The sequence below is a fragment of the Gouania willdenowi genome, chromosome 3 (genome assembly GCF_900634775.1).
Source record: "Gouania willdenowi chromosome 3, fGouWil2.1, whole genome shotgun sequence".
NCBI classification, from domain to species: Eukaryota; Metazoa; Chordata; class Actinopteri; order Blenniiformes; family Gobiesocidae; genus Gouania; species Gouania willdenowi.
The window spans coordinates 39,277,883-39,300,633 of NC_041046.1; the positions used below are offsets into that span (position 1 = coordinate 39,277,883).

At 36.9% G+C, this 22,751-nt stretch overlaps 1 protein-coding gene across 8 annotated transcripts in view; it reads left to right on the forward strand.

Annotated features, from left to right (window-relative positions):
* kifc3 (kinesin family member C3) overlaps positions 1 to 16,787 on the forward strand; it is a 43,192-nt gene extending 26,405 nt beyond the window's left edge. For 3 of the 8 annotated variants that reach the window (XM_028443229.1, XM_028443228.1, XM_028443222.1), the window contains 15 exons: positions 40 to 279; positions 868 to 1,041; positions 2,532 to 2,679; positions 2,772 to 2,902; positions 3,010 to 3,121; positions 3,206 to 3,387; positions 3,921 to 4,025; positions 4,109 to 4,239; positions 5,507 to 5,630; positions 6,421 to 6,550; positions 7,306 to 7,535; positions 7,613 to 7,759; positions 9,244 to 9,367; positions 12,379 to 12,524; positions 16,311 to 16,785. In XM_028443229.1, coding sequence (XP_028299030.1) covers positions 40 to 279; positions 868 to 1,041; positions 2,532 to 2,679; positions 2,772 to 2,902; positions 3,010 to 3,121; positions 3,206 to 3,387; positions 3,921 to 4,025; positions 4,109 to 4,239; positions 5,507 to 5,630; positions 6,421 to 6,550; positions 7,306 to 7,535; positions 7,613 to 7,759; positions 9,244 to 9,367; positions 12,379 to 12,524; positions 16,311 to 16,319 — 2,133 coding nt within the window. In that variant the 3' untranslated portion in view covers positions 16,320 to 16,785. The other 5 variants (XM_028443223.1, XM_028443227.1, XM_028443230.1 and 2 more) reach the window with 5 other exon arrangements.
* Positions 16,788 to 22,751: the final 5,964 nt, after the last annotated feature.

A 22,751-nucleotide genomic window follows, 5' to 3' on the forward strand; every position in this document is an offset into this window, starting at 1 on the left:
GATGGGACACGTTGAAGCTTGGTGTCTCTCCTGCTGCAGGATGTGGAGGCCCTGCAGAGGGAGGTGTGCCGCTGGGAGAACCAGGCCCGGCAGAGGGAGCGGCGCCTGGCTGAGCTGGAGCAGGAGCTGCTGGAGAAGAACTGCACGGTGGAGGCTCTGCAGGAGCGGCTGGACAAATCAGGACAGAGGCGGGCGGAGGCCGAGCAGACACTCACCCTCCGCCTGCAGGAATGCGAAGACGAACTCGCCAGGCAGGCTGCTACGCCCCCCAGGGTGAAGGTGAGGACACGCCCTTCACACAGCAAGAGGGTCCCAGTTCCACAAACACGTTTCTTTAAAAGAGCTGCAAATGAATAACTTATCATTAATCATTAAGATACATGCACTCTGACAAGGCAGGGACTGTTTTTTTATTTACTTACAGGATTAATTAATGATATACATAATCATTGGATATAGTCTGCACATGCACCTGCTTTTTTTACAGATGCTGCAGAAATATTTCGAATGAAAAGAAACAATAAAACATAGAAAAGACAAGAACTGTTAATTAAATAGAGATTAAATACAAGTCAGGAAAATCTAATACAGATAAATACAAGTACAGTATAGTGAGCCATCTACTAACTACACTGTAAAAACAAAAAGCTGTCAGATTAAAGTGATGAGTGGTAGTTTGATCGCCACTGCAGGAATTATTTCCTGTGGCATTCTGTTGAGCTGAATGTTAGTCTTTAAACAACTATACAGAGGTTTTAGTGAACGAGACAATACTCAATGCCTTCAACCTGATAAGTTTGTTGTGCAAAATTAGTTTTACTGCTGTTTGAGGTCTGTGTCCTAACCTGTGGGGTCCATGTGTGTCAGTATGTGACTCAGACAGTGGAGGTGGAGTCGGCCGACTCTCACAGAGCGGTGTCAGAGCTGCAGGTGAAGAACGGAGCCCTGCAGGATCAGCTGAGCCTCCAGAGGCAGCTGCTCAAAGAGCTGGAGAAGCAGCTGCACGATTCCCAGAGAACCTGCACACAACTCCGAACGCAGGTAAACACCATCCACTGGGTTCTGTCTCCAACCAATCAAGTACCTCAGACCAGCTGTGGAGCTGATAAAGCCTGCCATCCTTAATGCAGTGGAAATGTCCGTACTTTAGACAAAAGATGTCAAACCTCATTGTAACTCAGGGGCCAAATACGGACCAGTTTAATCTCAAGTGGGTTGCAGATTATAGGCAGTATTAATGTGCCCTAGTTTGAACTTCACGTAGTATTTAAAGTATGAAAGGCACAGACAGTTTCCAAGCAATAAGTGACATGTTAAATTTCTTTGATTTTGTGACCGATTTATATTTAATTTGGAAGAATTTTGCGGAGTAATTTGAGAAAAATTTTAGAATACTTACAACAGTTTGAAGTTAAAAAGAACTGTCATCATGTGATAGAAGCATGGGAAGACTGTGAGCACTGGAAAAAATGTGCAGTTTCATTGAATTAAATGGTAAATGGACTTGATTTATATAGCGCTTTATCACAACACTGAAACAGTCTCAAAGCACTTTACATATCAGCTCATTCACCCAATCACTCTCACATTCACACACCAATGGGACAGGACTGCCATGCAAGGCGCTAGTCGACGGATTCAGTGTCTTGCCCAAGGACACTTCGACACATAGTCAGGTACTGGATCGAACCCCCAACCTCTCGATCAGAAGACGACCCTCTACCACCTGAGCCACGGTTGCCCTTAGTGTATTAGTAATTAGTGTATTTGGTGGCCGATAGTGTATTTGGTGGTTCCGAGATATCTACAACTAGTTAATGAATGTGTCATGTTTTCGCTGTCATTTTTACTTTCTCCTGCGGGCCGAATTGGTAGCTTTAAAGAGCCTTTAGTTTGACGTGCTTTAGATTATGGTAAAACCATGTGAAATATGTTTATAATCCCATTGATGAGCAACATCAGAGCCACGTTTATGTACTTAACATCAGTTTTAGCTAATCGTCTAATGGTCTTATTTTTTTTCTTCTTGTTTCTAATTTGGGACACCTGCAATTTAGAAACGACCTTTGCCGTCAGTTACGTTTCCTGTTTCAATGGCATGCTTGATTTTTTCCGTCCTCTGTTCGGCGGTTTTGTCATGGAGGCAAGGCAAGGCAAGGCAAATTTATTTGTATAGCGCATTTCATACTCAAGGCAACTCAATGTGCTTTACATGATAAAACATTCATGGAGGGGAGTGAAAGCTGATCAAACCGAAGGATGCAGGTTAACCTCCCTTTTCCTCTGCGCACGCACACACCTGCAGCTGCTGGCAGAAGGAGAGCGCCTCTGTGGCCTCCCCTTTCAGAGTGACAGTGGGACGGTCCACGGGCTGTCCAAGGTCGGCCAGTTTAATACACAACCCTTTATTTGTTGGTAGATCCCTTTAGTCGTCCCAGTGCTCCCAGTTTACAAATGCCTGTAGTTTAATAGTGTAACTGTAAAAGTGGGTTTTCTTCAGAATCAGGACTTTTTCTCACTTCCCTGGTCAGATCCTGGTCTATGAAGGAGAGATGCAGCGAGCTCAGGGCCAGCTGGAGGTCCAGATGCAGAACCTGGAGGAGGAGAAGAACCGCGTCATCGAGGATGCGTTTATTCGAGCGGAGAGCGAGATGAAGGCCGTTCACGAGAATCTGGCAGGTCGGACTCCACTGTCCATTTGTGCACATGGCTGTGTGTGTGTGATTGTGTGTTTGTTGGTTTATCGAGTGTCATGTTGTTGTTGTTTACAGGTGTGCGCATGAACTTGCTGACCCTGCAGCCTGCCCTCAGGACTCTGACCGTCGACTACAACTGTCTGAAGAAGCAGGTTCAAGATTACCCTTTCCTGCTGGAGACGGCCATCAGTGAGGTCAAGCAAGAGGTCAGACACACACGCACAGTTACTTCTTAGGCTGTTTATCGAGTCCCTGCATCTATTTTCCTTTGTCTGTGTTATTGTGTGTTGAATTTACCTGTATTGTGTGTCAGATCTGTCAGGTGATCAATGACGCTAACACTACCAATCAGGACCTGCTGCGTAAATACAAGCGTGAGATGAACCTGAGGAAGAAATGTCACAACGAGCTGGTCCGACTCAAAGGTCTGAGGCTAGCATGCTAGCTAGAACAATAATGCTCTGTTTCCATGGTAACCCCTCTCACCTGCCCCCCTGTGCTTTTCTAAGGAAACATACGCGTTTTCTGCCGCGTGCGGCCGGTCAGTCAGGAGGAGCAGGACTCCACCGATGGCAAAACTATGCTGAGCTTCGACTCGGACGACGACGCCGTCCTCTACCTCACCAACAAGGGCAAGGTCATGACCTTCGAGCTGGACAAAGTGTTTCATCCTCAGGCAACGCAGGAAGAGGTGAGACTATGGCTGTGTTAAAAATGTCATCTGACGTCAAAATGAATATGTAGTGCGTTCACATGATATAGTATGAAAAGATTGATTATGCAAGAATTACCCAGATATATACTATAACAGGACATTTTTGAAGTGTGCACGGTGGGCAAACTACTAAACATACATACTAAATGTATGAAATGTCAGCATGAAATGTGCTTCTGTGAGTTTTATCGAGCAAATGACCATATGTTGATATTCTACTTGGTCACTTTCTAACTTAAAATGTTTTCAGAACCTTAAAAGGTGGAGAATTATCAGAGATTTGTATTAGTTCAAAATGAATCATTGGAAACTTTGAAGTATACTTCAGTGGGAACGGTCACCATCCTAATCATCCTTTTTAGTATATAGTAGACACATATACTCATTTAGTGAGTAGTGTATAGTACGGTAGTATGCAATTTCGAACACTGACGTTCGGATCGGCACTGTGAGCTTGTGAACCTGTGGTTTCATCGGACTAACTGTGCTGCTTTCTTATTGGTTCACAGGTGTTCCAGGAGGTCCAATCTCTTGTCACTTCCTGCATTGATGGCTTTAACGTCTGTATCTTCGCCTATGGACAGACGGGCTCAGGGAAATCCTACACGATGGAGGTAGGAGAATGAGCTGTTAACTACACCTGAGGCTCTTCTCAGGGGAAACACACCTCTAAGCTCCGCTTCCTCTATGTTTCCAGGGTGTTGCAGACGACCCCGGCATTAACCAGCGAGCTCTGCGCCTGCTCTTCTCCGAGGTGATGGAAAATGCGTCGGACTGGGACTACACAATCACAGTCAGCATGGTGGAGATCTACAATGAGACGCTGCGGTGAGTTTGAATCCCAGACTGGAGGAAAAAAGCTCCTACATTTATGGGGAGAGATTTGTCTAAAAAATATTTACAAATAGATCCATAATTTTCACATAGATTTTTCTCATGCGGAATGTTGATGTTTCTGAAAAAAACTCATGACTCATGAAAAACACGTGAAAAAAAAAAAGTCTGTAAATCTAAAAAAAAACATGAAAATCTAAAAAATTTGAAAATTTGAAAACCACATGTAAAATTTTTTTAAAAAAAACAGAAAAAGTTATAAAAATGATTTAATTTTTACTTATGTTGCGATAATTATTTTTTGAATAATTCCACTTTTTTTTTTATTTGACTTGGTGTCAAACTGCACCTTTAAACCAAACCAACAGTTTCACAGCTGGATTACAGGCCACGCAAGCATTTTCAAGAGCACGGCTTTTCCTCAGTGTTTTATTTTGAAGTTAAACGTGTGACAGAAAGTGCAACTTCTCCTTGTCAGACAAAACCAGGACATTCTCAGTTGATCCCAGCCCAGATTCTAACCCTGCAGACTTTAGGTGCAGATTGTAGGACCACAGCTCTCACTTCATTTAATACTTTATAATATTATTTACTGTATGTCTGATCCACCCACTCAGCGTTGTGTTAAAGCTCCTCCTCCTGTGAGTAGTTACATAAAGGTGGAGCAGACGAGGTGTCACGTGGGTCACTGTTGTGTAACACGACATCTGGACCTGGAATCCAGTTTCTGGCTGCAGGTTTTGGTCTCTAAAGTCCAAAGTAGGATTAAAGGTTCAAATTAAAAATGTATTTCAGCAGATCACACAAGGTTTCAGCCTTGAGCGACAGTTCACACAACTACATACAAAATAAGACTTAAATGTAACCTGGAAAACAATGATTTTTAAAAATAAGAGATAATTAAATTTAAAATTAGTCTATGCATTAAATCTGAACCTTTAAAATGTAGGGGGGGAAAATACACGTTTAAAATAATTTCCTGATTAAAATAATTTTCCTTTAGAAATGTCATTGATTATTTAGTAGTAAGATAGAATCACAAGTAAGGTAATTTATCTGACATCTTGTAATGTTAAATAGATTTAAGTGTTGTAATGTATATTACTTCTAAATAAGGATGAGGGGATATATAGTATTCAGCAGAAATAAAAGCTTCAATCTCGGATAAATCAGCAGTAAGGATGGAGACTGGCTAGTGGAAAGGGTTTACTGTGGTCTGAGTGGTGTTCTTTAGACCCTGATGGTCTCTGCTGTCCTCCAGGAACCTGTTGGGTGGAAATCCCACTGACAAACTGGACATCAAGTTGAACCCTGATGGCAGCGGGTCGCTGTATGTTCCTGGACTGACGGAGATCACCGTGCAGAGCCCCGACGACATCAAAAAGGTGAAGCTTCAGTGCGCTCAGAGAACCTCCTGTTGAGTCCCAAACTGTCACCAATCAGTGAACCGAACCAGTTTAGTTTATTTCAGCAATTCACATTCATAATTTTTACATAATACAAGATATATCATTAGATGGTAGACGGATTTATCACAACCTACACACATTAATGTATACATTATATTGGTGTTTATGATTTGTTTGTAGGTAACCCCTTAATATTTGGAATTAATACAGTTAAAAAAGAGCTATTATCCAATATTATTTGCATATTTGTCCAAAATACTTCTCTTAATATCTGCAAACTAGGAGCACTTTTTAGGTTTTCATTTAAACTATTCTCTAGGTCGACACCTTTTCGTGTGATACATTGACTTTTAAGGGTAGTACGAGCATGCTGTACCTTCAGATTAAGAAACTTTTGTTAAATGTTAAGAACAGTGAGTCGGTATGGTCGTTATGGCCTACGTTGTGCACAATTCAAAAGTCTATATAAGATTTGCAGATGACTGCTATAGATATTGTCCCAGACCTCCACTCAATAGTTGATATATGGTAGGATTTGCGAACAATACAAGATGAAAAGAGCTTTTTGGTTCAGCAAATATCTATACCTACCCTTTATAGCAACATTTTTGGCTACTTTACTGCAAATACTATTTATTTGTGATCTCCAGCTAACATTGTAGCTGTGGATCACACCTCGAGATGTATACACTTTAACTTTTTCAATTTGGACATTATCATTTTTGCTTTGAATTTGAAGTATGTATGTGTGTGTCCATGTTCTGAGGTGTTCGAGCTGGGACACATGAACCGAGCGACGGCTTGCACCAACCTGAACGAACACAGCTCGCGCTCCCACGCTCTGCTCATCATCACTGTGTCGGGGTTAAACATCACCACGGGAAACCGCACACAAGGTAGGGCCACACCTGATGTGCACCAGTTGAGAACCAGGGTTGGGGTCAGTTATATTTTTCAAATACAATTAGGTCTTCAATTATCCATGTTCAATTACAACTCAATTATGATTATGGTGAGCGGCATTTTTTCCAATTACAATTTTTTTTTTCCCCTGAAAGTTAATTACAATTATGTTCTCAATTACTAAAGTTCACATTGAATTAATCACAATTACTGAGCCTGAAATAAATAACCCCATAAAACATTTAGGGTCTTCTGATAGACTTATCTCTGAAAAAAAAAATGTTTACATTTTTTTTGCCGTGCCTCTGATTTTGGGTGTTTTTCACATTTTTGTAATTTTTTATGCCTTTCTATAGCCTTACTATACTATAGCCATACCTCTGAAATATGGGTGTTTTTCACATTTTTCTAATTTTTCATGTCTACTGCATTTTTAACCCCAGGTTAAGTGTGCTCATTATATTTAAACTAGTTTTTAGAGGTTTATGACCCCAAAATCATAAATATTTCCATTTTAATGCCATTGACACGGACAGTTTTTCTAGAATTTCCGTGATAATTAAAATTACAAAGTCAATTATCTGAACTCATTTACAACTTAATTATGATTACAACAGCAACAGATTTTTTCAAATACAATTAGAATTATAATTGCTTCATAATTCTAATTAATGATCATTTAAGCTATCATTTACAGTTATAATTGACCCCAACCCTGCATTCCTCGTAACACTTCTTCTTCCTCCAGGGAAGCTGAACCTGGTGGACCTGGCCGGCTCAGAGCGGATCTCTAAGTCCGGTGCTGAGGGCAGCCGCCTGCGCGAGGCTCAGTGCATCAACAAGTCTCTGTCGGCGCTCGGTGATGTCATCAACGCGCTGCGCTGCAAACACTCGCACGTCCCCTTCAGGAACTCGCGGCTCACCTACCTGCTGCAGGACTCTCTGTGCGGGGACAGCAAGACTCTGATGATGGTGCAGGTCAGTGAAAGCCTCATGAGGCGTCGTCCCCCACAGAGCCAACCAGCCTGACTCTCCCCCATCCTCTGTGTCTGTAGGTCTCCCCGTTGCCTAGCAACATGAGTGAAACGGTGTGCTCGCTAAAGTTTGCTCAGCGTGTCCGCAGCGTGGAGCTGAGCTATTCGTCGTCACGGAAACACGAGTACTCATCCACCTCATCGTCGCCGACCCACGACAGTGTGGAGGTAAGCCGCACAATATTTCAAAATGAAAGCACAAAGGGAAAGATTATTGTTGTATTAATAAGGGTTTTTTAAAAAGCCGATATCTTTAACAGTGATAATAACTGCTATATGAAATAATAATATTGACATACTCAGGATATTTACAGTACACCATTGCTTCTCAAAGTATGTGATGCGGCCCCCTGGTGGGTAATAGTATGGCAAGCCCTTTTAACATTTAATAAGTCTGGCGGACATGTAGCAATTTAGTTTTCACTAGTGGAAATTACATTTGAACATGTTCAAATGTAATTTTGACATGTTGAAATGTTAATTCAAGATATCTGTAAAGCCATTTTCACATGTAACAAATATATTTCAACATGTCAAAATGTCATTTCGACATGTAGAAACTGAATTACAGATATCTGCAATTCAATTGTTACATGTAAAAATGTAATTGCAGATATCTGCAATTCAATTGTTACGTGTAACAATTAGATTACAGATATCTGCAATTGAATTACAACATGTCGAAATTGAATTCTTGATATCTGCAATTCAATTTTTACATGTAACAATTGAATTGCAGATATCTGCAATTCAATTGTTACATGTAACAATTGAGTTGTAGATATGAATTAGAATTGCCACATGTCAAAATTGAATTGCAGATATCTGCAATTACATTTTTACATGTAACAATTGAATTGCAGATATCAGCAATTGAATTTCAGATATCTTATTAAATGTTAAAAGGGCTTGCCATAGTAATAGAGGTATGACAGGTGGGGAGTGACCAACTTTTTAATTTCATGCTAAATGCCTTTCTGAGATCAAAAACACTAAACAAAATGCGTACACACTAAGAAAGTATTAATGACTAGACTAAAGATGTAGCAGAAATTAAGTGCATTAAAATTATTGGACTGCATTAGATGTGGAACTAAAGTGCAAAAATAATTTTTTAAAATGACTGAATAAGTGAATTTCCTTTTTGTGTGTTTTTACTGTCATTTTTTGTGTAGCCTGTTTGTTTTTTTTTAGTCTTATGTATTTTTGCCATTTTGTGTTTTTTTATTTTATGTATTTAAGTATTCCCTTGCAATTTTGTATATTTGCCAGTTTTTTGTTTGCCATTTTGTGTATTTAAGAGTCCATTTGTGTATTTTTTGAGTCATTTGGTGGACCCACAATATTTGCACTGCCAGTTGCCTATGCCTGTTATATGCATTTTTATATATATTTTAATTTATTGTATATTTACATATATTCATATATGTATTGCATTCTCCTCCTGTGTCATTATGATGTAACTGTTGAAGCCGCTGTGACACTGATTTCCAATATCAATAAATATATCAATCATTTATCATATGTAGATCACATATATTTTAGTCAATAAAGTATATATATATATATATTTATTCTGAAACCACGACAAATTTCCCATTATCAAGCTGTAAATATAATTACCTTTGTATGATGTGACCTTTGACCCACAGCTGGACTCTCCCCCCGTCACCCCCCTCCCCATCTCTCGGGTCAGCAGTGCAAGCTCCACCCTTTCCTCCGCCTCCAGGACGCCCGGCAGCACCCGCAGAAAGTCGCAGTCGCAGCTCGCTGCAGGTAAATGCACACACACGATTCCAAACTGGGAATAAGTGCAAAGTTCCTACAGACAGAATTAGATTCAATGAGGCTCTGTTGTTGATGATGATGATTGATTAATTCTGAATGACTCTAGAATAACACACATTAATCTACCAGAGTGATGTTAATAATCCTAAACAACACTGGGTAATCTAGATCAGGGGTGTCCAAACCCAGGCTGTCTTGCAACCCTAATAATCCAGTAGGTATTAGATCATTGTCGTCTCCCCGCTCCAACACTCCCATTGCCAATGAAGTATCAACTACTAACAAACATATTTCGAAGTACTGGTAATCTGTCACCGTATTCACGAAGCCTCTCACTATCCTCCCAGAGAGCTCCTAATGAATTCTAAAAATTCCTAGCAAGGAATCTTATCTTAAAAGTGATTCAGGAAGTTTGTGAGAGCAACTCAACTGAGCAAGGAGGGACAGAAATTTAGATCTTACCGAGGAGGTGTGATTGACCCCGTTGCTGGGTATGATGCAGTCTTCTAAAAACTGTGATTGGTTGTTAGAGAAAGAGAGAGGGGAAAAAAGTGCTCTGTGCTCCTATTAATGAATGGAGAGTAAAATCTACCGATCATAGAACTTGGACTGAATTGAGAAATGTTTAATTATGGCGTTTATTTAATTCAGCAATATCACATTAAAGCAAGGGGGATGCAAGGGTTTGTCTGCTCTGAGACTACCACAATTAGATTTGCAAATAATTACTAAAACCATAATAAAGCTGTTGTTAAAGCTGCAGTATGTAATTTTTTTTTTTGTGCTATTAGGTCATAAATCTATAATCATCTTTAAGCATATTGTAATTGAAAGTGTTCTGAGTGGACAGTGAATCTCTTCTCCTGGCCCTGTAAATGAAGCTTATAAATCCAGGACCTTGACGCTGGACTTCAGCCAATCAGAGATCGTTCTACAAACACGTGTGCTCCATGGACTGTTTTGGGCGTTGCTATTGGCTGCTCGACTGAAGTCAGGCGCATTCACGTGCCGAATGCAATGGCTGACATTCCAGCAGAAGTCTTTGTCGCGGCGTTAGGCACAACAGTTACACAGCAAATCAAGCAAAAAAAGGCAGACCGATGTGGAGAAGCAACTGTGTGTGCTTGTGGCGGGGACGAGCCGCTGCTCAGGGCTGTAACTACAGAGTAGTACGTGTTAGAGTCTCAAAAACTGCAGCTTTAAGTCAGTAATGCTCGACATGTGGCCCTTTGTCTTCATTTTATTTTTTATACCCCTAGAAAGCCTTAAAAGGGGGAAACGTTTTTAACAATACCACCCGTTTCCTCTTTTTCGCCCATTTTGCCAGTCATGGCTGCTTTTAGCCTATTGTTATGCCAGTTCACCCCTGGTAGTAGTCTACCATTAAGGCTATGGCTTTACTTTGATATTAGTAATTGTGTGAATGTTTTGGAATTTGTGAGGGTGGATCACTAGCTTTCTGTTGACATACAGGCCTCGTCTTGTGATGATGCAGTTACGTCAATAACACCAACAACTCCAGGGAAACCCGCTATGATCATGAATGCCAGTTTGTTGGCATGTAACGACTGAGAATCCAGCTGAAAACGAACAAATTCATTCATCAGTTTCTGACCTTCTTGCTCTTTTTCAGGGTCACAGGGAAGGATCAAAACACACATCAATAGATGGCGGTGAAAGGGCAGTAATGGACAGACTGAGCACTATTGCGTTACTACGCTGTGAGGGAAAGTGCACGTGACCCTGATGAAGTCACCAACAATTATCTCTGGTGGCGTGTTATTAAATATTATTGAATATAAGTGGAATATCTCTCCTTCCTCGCTCTGTTTCTGTCTGTTTAAGACGCTTTTAGACTTTTCACTTTAGGAGCTCTTCTAGGGCCTAAGATGCTCTGTGAGCTACTTTTATTTTACTAAGGGGAAATTCTAAGAAAAAATGTTGAAATTCAAGGAATTCTAAGATTTTTCTAAGAATGACGTCGCCAAGAGCTACTTTTAGCCACAAGATGCTTTGTGAATACGGGCACTGGATTATTGAAATGATCCTAAATATAAAACCTGAATTATCTGACTTTAACTGTCTAATCCTTTATGATGCTCAGTTATCTACAGTATATTAATCAACCAAATGGCTCCTGGTTATGATGAGTAATGATAGTTTAGATTTGATGAGTGAAGATTACTTACTAACATGGGGCAATACTAAATAATCCTCAAGTGAGTATTTAAATCATCCTGAGTAAACATTAATAACCCAAAGTATTATTGAGTAATAATACCGGATTATAGTAAGATATTATAAATAATCCAGTGTAATCCTGATTAACTCAAAAAATATCCTGAGAAAAGATAAGTAATCCTTGAGAATTGTTAGCAATACCCAAGATGCTGAGTAATTGTGAGTTTTTGGAATAATCCTGAAAAATCTAATCTAAAAACTAATTTTTAATAATCCAGTTTAAATTTGAGAAATCTTGAGCAATGCTGAGAATTTTGAAATGGTTTTAGTAACCCTTCAATTATCCTGAGTAATTCTGACTAATCCTTGATACCATTGAGTAACGCTGAGTAATCCTTGAAACCATTGAGTAATCATAAATAACGCTGAGTAATCAATCCTGAGTAACGCCGAGTAAACATTAATAACGCTGAGTAATCCTGACTAATCGTTGATACCATTGAGTAACGCTGAGTAATCCTTGATACCATTGAGTAATCATAAATAACGCTGAGTAATCAATCCTGAGTAACGCCGAGTAAACATTAATAACGCTGAGTAATCCTGACTAATCCTGACTAATCCTTGATACCATTGAGTAACGCTGAGTAATCCTTGATACCATTGAGTAATCATAAATAACGCTGAGTAATCAATCCTGAGTAACACCGAGTAAACATTAATAACGCTGAGTAATCCTGACTAATCCTGACTAATCCTTGATACCATTGAGTAATGCTGAGTAATCCTGAGTAACGCTGAGTAATCCTGACATGCAGGTCTGATCTCTAAGAAACTCGGAGGAAACGTCCCGCTGTCTGTCTGTCCATCTTCTTCCTCTGTTTCCTCACTCTGTGGTCTGATTGGTTGGTTTCCAGACAGACAGGTAGACAAAGCCAGCTCATTGGTGGGGGACGGTGGGCAGGTAGGTGGAGCTGGATCCTGATTGGTGGACAGATGGCATGGAAGCTTATAGCATGGCATGGTGCCCCCACCCCATATTAACCCCCCCCTCCCCCCCCCCACACTCCTTAAACACCTTCATGTAGTTTATTTCTCACTATTATTGTGAAAATGGTGATTTAATTTTTTCAGATTTTTTTATGTCATAGGAATGTAAGGATATATCCTAAATCGGTGCAAATAAGAGGGGGTTAAAATGCGTACAACACAGTATGTGCATCGATACTCTGCTTAAACAATAGGGTGTGCTGGGACTGTTTTAGTGCCGATTATTTAGACGTTACGGTCTTGGCTCAGCCGTACACTCGAAGCTGAACCAAGAGCAGCGGTGCGAGAAGAACTTTTATACGGACCAATAAAAAAGACCTGGCCTGAACAAGACAAAACGCGGCCCAAACCCGTCCAACCCGAATGAAGCAGACAACTCTTTTAGTCTGAACTCGTTACAACCAGACACTATTCACATTCGTGTGCGCAAATCATTTAAATTCAACCCAACTTTATTTATGTAGCGCAAAATACAACAATAGTCATCTCATGGCACATATCAAATCTAAAATTCTTAATAAAAAACCCAACAATTCCACGTGAACATGATCAGCTACGTGATCCGAGGCAAGTCGGAATCCATTTGTGTGCCTTTTTCCTGCTAATCAAAACACATCACCTGATTTACTGCACAACGCCAGAACCAGGCCTGAGCCCATGGTATGAGGATTGAAATTAAGCTCAAACTGTCGGCACAGAGCGACACACTGACCTCGACGCACAAACACCTTAAGAAAAATATGTAAATTCCAATCCAGGAACATAAGCAAACCTTTCTTACTTTTTTATTACCTCAGCCCGCGAAGCGCAGAGCGGTAAGGTTATGTTTTACCCTCCGTTTATCTGTTAGTCTGTTAGCAAGATAACTTAAAAAGTTATGAACGCATTTGGAGAAAATGTTCAGGAAAATTGATGAATTGGACATGGAGCAGGTGATTTTGGTGATGTTCTGCTACCAAAAGTAAATATATAGATACCCCATTCATTTTCCCATCCACACTGTGGAACTTCTTGTTGAAGTCATAGGTTCTCTGAGTCAACAGCTCAATGTTGACAGATAGTCATTGTAACACAGCTCAATGTTGACAGGTAGTCATGGTAATCCTGAGTTTACTGTGACCGGAGCGTGTTAGCAGAGCTTGAGCTGCTTGACAGAGGTCTGCACTGTCAAAGGGCTTTTCTAGTTATATGTTTTAAAAATATTTATGTTTTTGTTCAACTTTGCATGGTGATAAATGAATAAATGTGAAGTTTATTTTGGTTTATGAGTTTAAACTATTTGTAGAAGGTTCTAAGAAGAACATATATTTCAAAATTCTTGACAATTTAAATGAAGATGAGAAGAATCTGTATTTTGACTAAAACAATATGGAGGAGTTAAATGCATCATTACATCCCAATCTTTGATTCGCATCAAATCGTTGGTTGAGTCTATCCTTACAGCCCTACCTTGTTGTGATGTTTTGAATGTTTTTTGTTGACTAACAAACCAAACTAGTGCTAAAAGTGTTGATGTTGGTGCTGCTCCTTCCATCGCCGCTCATAGTCTTTCCCACATCAATGTCATCGTTTTACTGCTGCTGTGAAACTAAATCTCACGCTTAAGTTCTTTAGCTTCTTTAGCTGCTTTAGCTGTTGGCTGATGAGCGTTGCACATCTTCTCATGGAGGTTCTTTGATGAGAAGATTCACTCATCAGAATAAAACCTCCTTGTGTGTATGTCGTGAGTCGTCCTTGTCATGCTGAGCCGAGGATTGTGGGAGTGTGTTTGGTCTCGTCTGAACTGATTGAAGTGAAAACGGTTTGAGTCCTCACAGCGTGAAGCACAAACCTCACCGAGGACTATATAGTCCCACATTAGGGCTTGGGCGATATGGACCAAACCTCGTATATCGATATTTTTTGTGAAAATGGCGATATGCGATTAAGTTCATTAATTCAATTAAAGTCAGACCAGAAAAACAATCCTGGGTGAAATTTTCAGTTGCAAAATATCACACAGGCGCATTTATTAACAAACAGCTGCACATTATGTGCCACTATTGGCTTTTTCTCCTATCAGGGACAGCACGTGCGAGTGAGTTCTGTATTGTGGTTTGTTTAGGGGGAGGTCTGGTAACTGTGCTTCATGCTGTTCTGGGAAGTAGCGAAAGCAGCAACTCCTAAAAAATTTATATATCGATAAAGGCGATTGTAATTTTCTATATCGCCTTTTGAATCTCGATATATTGCCCAGGTCTAGTCCCACATGTACAAAAAAAGACTTCAGAGGTTCCTGACTGATGAGTTGGGACCAAAAGTGGAAGGAATAAGTTGGTCTTAATGCACAATTCTCAATTTTTTGTGAGCTTGGTCATATTACACATTAAATGTGTAACATGAGCTGAACTTGTATCAGTTTAGGATGAACTGAATGCAACCCTGAAGTGACCTGCATCCTATAATATGGAGCCATTGTCCCAGTGTGTGTGAGACACTGATAATATGGAATATATATATAAATATTTATTAATTCTAAAACTTCACTCCTTGCACTTTTCACTCCATCCTCCATCATTGGCTGTTGTTTTTCTCACTCCACTGCTGCTCCTGTGACGCAGAATTATGACGTTTATCACATTTAATTGACATAAAGGTTGGATAAATGTGACCTGACAAATGACAGCGGTCTTGGTTGCATTTGTGCTCCTCAAACTGTCTTTAACAGATCAGATACAGGTCACATATGGGCAGGAAAAAATTGGATTTGTCACATTCGCCTGCAGTCTGAATGTAGCCTGTGCTTTTATTTTGAAAGGAGAATTTTTAACACAATAAAATGCCATCCGTTCTTACTTTGATCTGCAGATGGCGTTACTTCACTTCAAAGCACGTAGCTGTGCTTCAAATTTCTGAATGTATCAATGACTAAAGAAAACACTCTAAAGAAAAAACAGAAAAGGCAAAAAAGAAACCAGAGAAGGTCGGTTGTGGAGGGGGCGTGACATGAGACCTCGCTGATCGAACGAGGCCATTATCTGTTCCAGTACCCAGAAATATTAGCAATTTGTTTTGCTCAAAAGCTGCCTCATCCAATCAGTTTCTTTTTTGCGTTTGTGTTTTGTCTCTTTTGTTTGAGTTTTCTGTTTTTGGTTCATGTTTTGTTTTTTGTTTGCGTTTTTTTTTTTGCATTCGTGTTGTGTCTTTTCTGTTTGCATTTTATTTTTTGACGTTCCTGTTTTCTTCAGTTTTGTTTTTTGTCTTTTGTGTTTACATTTTCTATTTTGCGTTCTTGTTCTGTCTTTTGTTTTCTTTTTTGCGTTCGTGTTTTTTTGTTTGTTTTTTTATTTTGTGCTCATGTTTTTTCTTTTGCGTGTGTTCTTTCTTTTGTATTCCTGCTTTGCACTCCAGGGTCACTGTAGGTTCTGTGATATTGTAATAAAATTGTTCGCCCAACCGCGTCTTTAAAACCAAACTGACTCTTTAAGACTTTGAATGGTTCCTTTATGGATTCATGCAGTGGAAATCTTCCAAACCCTCCTGGATGTGTGTGTAGATGTTAAAGTCTAGGTGTTGAGATGAAGTCTGACATTCCCGGTGTTTCCTGAAGTTCTGGGATTTGTGCAGTTTTGGGGACGAAGGCGTCTTCACTTCATCATCGCTATGGAAACATTGAGATGTTGATGGATGTCCTCTGACCGTTTGTGCTTTTCTTCCTCAGGACGACTGAAGCTGACGGCCTGAAAGAGACTGAGCTTTTTCTTCTTCTTCAGCTGTAAACGGGAGTAAAGGCTGCTGGGAACTCTGGACTCAGTGGAGATTCTGGACTAGTTTAGCGGACTGAGGCAGACTCAGAGTGATGTGGCAGACAGCAGACGTCCTCATGGTGTTTCCTGATTATCAGTGTTTTTTTATTTTTTTTTTATTTTGGTGCACATTGAACTCAAAGAGCAGGAAGTTCTGCTGCTGTCCTTTATCTTTCAACATTAAACCTTCATATTGCCTCCTTATCTGGCTCTGGATGAAGACACTGCAGGACTGCGGCCCTCCAGGACCAGGATATGAGATTGATTTCACTTAGATTTTTTATTTATGCTTGAGCTGCTTTATTCTGAACTTTAGACGAGAGGATTCCACCTGAGGAGCTTCAGTGAGACGTTTGCAGATTTTCCTCCTGTCTCGTCCTGATTTCATTATTTGCACTTGTATTTGACTGAAGTTACATGTTTTAAAATTAAAGAAATCAACTTTTCAATCGTCTCTTTCTTACTGTGTTTAAATGGTTGTTTTACAAACTGGAGTGATAATTGTCGAAGGTTTGAGGAGCACTAAACTGTTAATTTCATTTCTTTTTTTTAGATTTGGAAACATTTTTTTATTTTTTTTCATGTTTTTCGGACTGAAATGTCATGCACACACACCAGAGATGGGGTCAATTACATTTAGGTCTTCAATTATCCATGTTCAATTACAACTCAATTATTTTTTCCATAATTATTCTAAAGCATGTTGCACAAGCAGTCAGCAAAATAAAAAAAGAGTTGACAACAATTTTCAACTTTTTTCTTCAAGTGATTTATTTTTTTTTGCCTCCAAATTTTTTTTTTCTTCTGTGGCCTTAATTCTCTCTCGTACCTTACCCTTGTTTTGAGGTGGTTAATTTTTTTTTTTTGTAATTTTTTATGCCTTGAACTTTTTTCACTTTTTGTGCCTTACTATAACCTTATCTCCACTTTGAGTCGTTTGAAATGTTTTTGACATTTTATTATGCCTTATTAGAGCCTTATTTTTGTTTTGAGGCTTTTGAACAATTTTCGCCCATTTTTATGCCTGACTATTATAGCCTTATCTTCGAAATTTGAGCGTTTTCACATTTTTCGGATTTTTTTTGCTTACTATAACTTTGCCTCCATTTTGAGGCGTTTTTAATTTTTTCGACAATGTTCATGCCTTGAATTTTTTTCACCATTTTTATGCCTTACTATATAGCCTTATGTCTGTTTTGAGCGGTTCGAAATTTTTTTGACATTTTTTATTTCTTACTGCATTTTCACCCCAGCTTTAGTGTGTTCATTATATTTTAACTAATCTTTATGGGCGTATGATAGCCTTATCCCAGAAAAAGAAAAGCCCATTATTAGCCTTGCTATGTGATTGTCACTGCTCTGTGTTCCCTGGAATTCTCAGTGGTCTCCCATTCAAGTATTAACCAGGTCTGGCCCACTTACCTTCTGAGATCTGACGAGATCAGGCAATGATAAGCAGGTACAGACATTTAAACTTACCTCAGAAATGTGGGTGTTTTTCACATATTTCAGATTTGTATGCCTTACTATAGCCTTATCCTCATTTTGAAGCATTTGAAATTTTTTAGACTTTTTTCATGCATTGAATTTTTTTCACCATTTTTTATGCCTTACTATAACCTTATCTCCGTTTTGAGGCGTTTTTCATTTTTTGACATTTTTTCACGCTTTTAATTTTTTTCACCTTTTTTATGCCTTACTATAGCCTTATCTCCGTTTTGAGGATTTTAAAATTTTTCAACCTTTTTTATGTTTTTAATTTTTTTTCACCATTTTCTATGCCTTACTATAACCTTATCTCTGTTTTGAGGCGTTTTAAATGTTTTGGACATTTTTTCACGCTTTTAATTTATATAATTTATAACTATAGCGTTATCTCCGTTTTGAGGCGTTTTCAACTTTTTCGACTTTTTTTTGTGCTTTGAAATTTTTTCACCATTTTATGCCTTACTATAGCCTTATCTAAGTTTTGAGGCGTTTTAAAATTTTTCAACATTTTTTATGCCTTACTTATAGCCATATCTCCGTTTTGAGGCGATTTAAAATTTTTGGACATTTTTTCACGCTTTTAATTTTTTTCACCATTTTTATGCCTTACTTATAACCTTATCTCCTGTTTTGAAGCGTTTTTAATTTTTTTGACATTTTTCATGCCATGTATTTTTTTCACCATTTTTTATGCCTTACTATAGCATTATTTCCTGTTTTGAGGCGTTTTAATTTTTTTGGACATTTTTTTGTCCAATTTTCTTCACCATTTTTATGCCTTAATATAGCCTTATCTCCGTTTTGAGGCATTTTAAAATTTTTCAACATTTTTTATGTTTTTGTTTTTTTTCAACATTTTTTATGCCTTACTATAGCCTTATCTCTGTTTTGAGGCGTTTTAAAAAATTTTGACATTTTTTATGCCTTCATTTTTTCACCATTTTTATGCCTTACTTATAACCTTATCTCCATTTTGAGGCGTTTTAATTTTTTTGGACATTTCTTTGTCTTTAATTTTTTTCACCATTTTTCATGCCTTATTATAGCCTTATTTCCTGTTTTGAGGCGTTTTAATTTTTTTGGACATTTTTTTGTCCAATTTTCTTCACCATTTTTATGCCTTAATATAGCCTTATCTCCGTTTTGAGGCATTTTAAAAAAATTTCAACATTTTTTATGTTTTTGTTTTTTTTCAACATTTTTTATGCCTTACTATAGCCTTATCTCTGTTTTGAGGCGTTTTGTATTTTTTCATTATTTTTTATGTCTTTAATTTTTTCACCATTTTTATGCCTTACTTATAACCTTATCTCCTGTTTTGAGGCGTTTTAATTGTTTTGACATTTTTCATGCCATGTATTTTTTTCACCATTTTTTATGCCTTACTATAGCCTTATTTCCTGTTTTGAGGCGTTTTAATTTTTTTGGACATTTTTTTGTCCAATTTTCTTCACCATTTTTATGCCTTACTATAGCCTTATCTCCATTTTGAGGCGTTTTAAATATTTTGGACAATTTTTCACGCTTTTAATTTTTTTCACCATTTTTATGCCTTACTATAGCCTTATCTCCGTTTTGAGGTGTTTTAATTTTTTTGGACATTTTTTTGTCTTTAATTTTTTTTCACCATTTTTCATGCCTTACTATAACCTTATTTCCATTTTGAGGCGTTTTGTATTGTTTCATTATTTTTTATGTCTTTCATTTTTTTCACCATTTTTATGCCTTATTTATAACCTTATCTCCTGTTTTGAGGCGTTTTAATTTTTTTGGACATTTTTTTGTCCAATTTTCTTCACCATTTTTATGCCTTACTATAACCTTATTTCCGTTTTGAGGCGCTTTAAATATTTTGGACATTTTTCATGCTTTGAAATTTTTTCACCATTTTTTATGCCTCAATATAGCCTTATCTCTGTTTTGAGGCGTTTTATATTTTTTCATTATTTTTTTCACCATTTTTTATGCCTTACTATAGCCTTATCTCTGTTTTGAGGCGTTTAAAGTTTTGTTGACATTTTTTATGCTTTGAAATTTTTTCACCATTTTTTATGCCTTACTATAAACTTATCTCCTGTTTTGAGGCGTTTTTAATTTTGTTGACATTTTTTATGCTTTGAAATTTTTTTCCCCTTTTTATGCCTTACTATAGCCTTATATCTGTTTTGAGGCATTTTAAAAATTTTCAACATTTTTTATGTTTTTAAATTTTTTGGCACCATTTTTTATGCCTTACTATAGCCTTATCTCCGTTTTGAGGCAATTTATATTTTTTCATTATTTTTTATGTTTTTCATTTTTTTCACCATTTTTTATGCCTTACTATAGCCTTATCTCCGTTTTGAGGCAATTTATATTTTTTCATTATTTTTTATGTTTTTCATTTTTTTCACCATTTTTTATGCCTTACTATAGCCTTATCTCCGTTTTGAGGCATTTTGTATTTTTTCATTATTTTTTATGTTTTTAATTTTTTTCACCATTTTTCATGCCTTACTATAACCTTATCTCCATTTTGAGGCGTTTTTCATTTTTTCGACATTTTTTATTCTTTGAAATTTTGTCACCATTTTTATGCCTTACTATAACCTTATTTCTGTTTTGAGGCATTTTGAATTTTTTTGACATTTTTCATGCCATGTATTTTTTTCACCATTTTTATGCCTTACTATAGCCTTATCTCCGTTTTGAGGCATTTTATATTTTTTGACATTTTTCATGCCATGTATTTTTTTCACCATTTTTTATGCCTTACTATAATCTTATCTCTGTTTTGAGGCGTTTTAAAAATTTTGGACAATTTTTCACTCTTATAATTTTTTTCACCATTTTTATGCTTTACTATAGCCTTATCTCCATTTTGAGGCATTTTAATTTTTTTGGACATTTTTTTTGTCTTTAATTTTTTTCACCATTTTTCATGCCTTACTATAACCTTACCTCCTGTTTTGAGGCGTTTTTAATTTTGTTGACATTTTTCATGCTTTGAAATTTTTTTTCCCCTTTTTATGCCTCACTATAGCCTTATATCCGTTTTGAGGCATTTTAAAATTTTTGGACAATTTTTCAGGCTTTTAATTTTTTTTTCACCATTTTTTGTGCTTTACTATAACCTTATCTCCATTTTGAGACGTTTTAAATATTTTGGACATTTTTCATGCTTTGAATTTTTTTTCACCATTTTTTATGCCTCAATATCGCCTTATCTCTGTTTTGAGGCGTTTTATATTTTTTCATTATTTTTTTCATTTTTTTCACCATTTTTTATGCCTTACTATAGCCTTATCTCCGTTTTGAGGTGTTTTAAAATTTTGGACATTTTTTATGCTTTGAAATTTTTTCCCCTTTTTATGCCTTACTATAGCCTTATCTCCGTTTTGAGGCAATTTATATTTTTTCAACCTTTTTCATGTTTTTACCTTTTTTTCACCATTTTTTATGCCTCAATATAGCCTTATCTCTGTTTTGAGGCGTTTTATATTTTTTCATTATTTTTTATTTTTTTCATTTTTTTCACCATTTTTTATGCCTTACTATAACCTTATCTCCGTTTTGAGGTGTTTTAAATATTTTGGACAATTTTTCACGCTTTTAATTTTTTTCACCATTTTTATGCCTCAATATAGCCTTATCTCCATTTTGAGGCGTTTTATATTTTTTCATTATTTTTTATGTCTTTAATTTTTTTCACCATTTTTTATGCCTTACGATAGCCTTATATCAATTTTGAGGCATTTTAAAAATTTTCAACATTTTTTATGTTTTTAAATTTTTTTTCACCATTTTTTGTGCCTTACTATAACCTTATCTCCGTTTTGAGGTGTTTTAAATATTTTGGACAATTTTTCACGCTTTTAATTTTTTTCACCATTTTTATGCCTCAATATAGCCTTATCTCCATTTTGAGGCGTTTTATATTTTTTCATTATTTTTTATGTCTTTAATTTTTTTCACCATTTTTTATGCCTTACGATAGCCTTATATCAATTTTGAGGCATTTTAAAAATTTTCAACATTTTTTATGTTTTTAAATTTTTTTTCACCATTTTTTGTGCCTTACTATAACCTTATCTCCGTTTTGAGGTGTTTTAAATATTTTGGACAATTTTTCACGCTTTTAATTTTTTTCACCATTTTTATGCCTTACTATAGCCTTATCTCCATTTTGAGGCGTTTTATATTTTTTCATTATTTTTTATGTCTTTAATTTTTTTCACCATTTTTTTATGCCTTATCTCCTGTTTTGAGGCGTTTTAAAAAAAAATTCAACATTTTTTATCTTTAATTTTTTTCACCATTTTTATGCCTCACTATAGCCTTATCTCCATTTTGAGGCGTTTTATATTTTTTCATTATTTTTTATGTCTTTAATTTTTTTCACCATTTTTATGCCTCACTATAGCCTTATCTCTGTTTTGAGGCGTTTTAAAAATATTCAACATTTTTTTATGCCTTTATTTTTTTCACCATTTTTTATGCCTTATTTTCGTTTTGAGGTGTTTGAATTTTTATCGACATTTTTTATGCCTTACTATAACTTTACCTCTGTTTTGAAGCATTTGAAATTATGCAATGATAAGCAGGTACATACATATCTCCAAAAGGTGGTTGTTTTTCACATTTTTCTGATTTTTATACCTTACTATAGCCTTACTTCTGTTTTGAGACTTTTGAAAATCTTTCGCCTGTTCTTATGCCTTACTACTCTGATTTTGGATGTTTTTCACGCTGTACTATATATTCACCCAGTATAAGTGTGCTCATTATATTTGTTCTCGAATTTGTACGACAATTACAATGACAAAGTAAATGATCTGAACTCAAATATGATCACAACAGCAACAGATTTTTATAAATTAAAATACGTC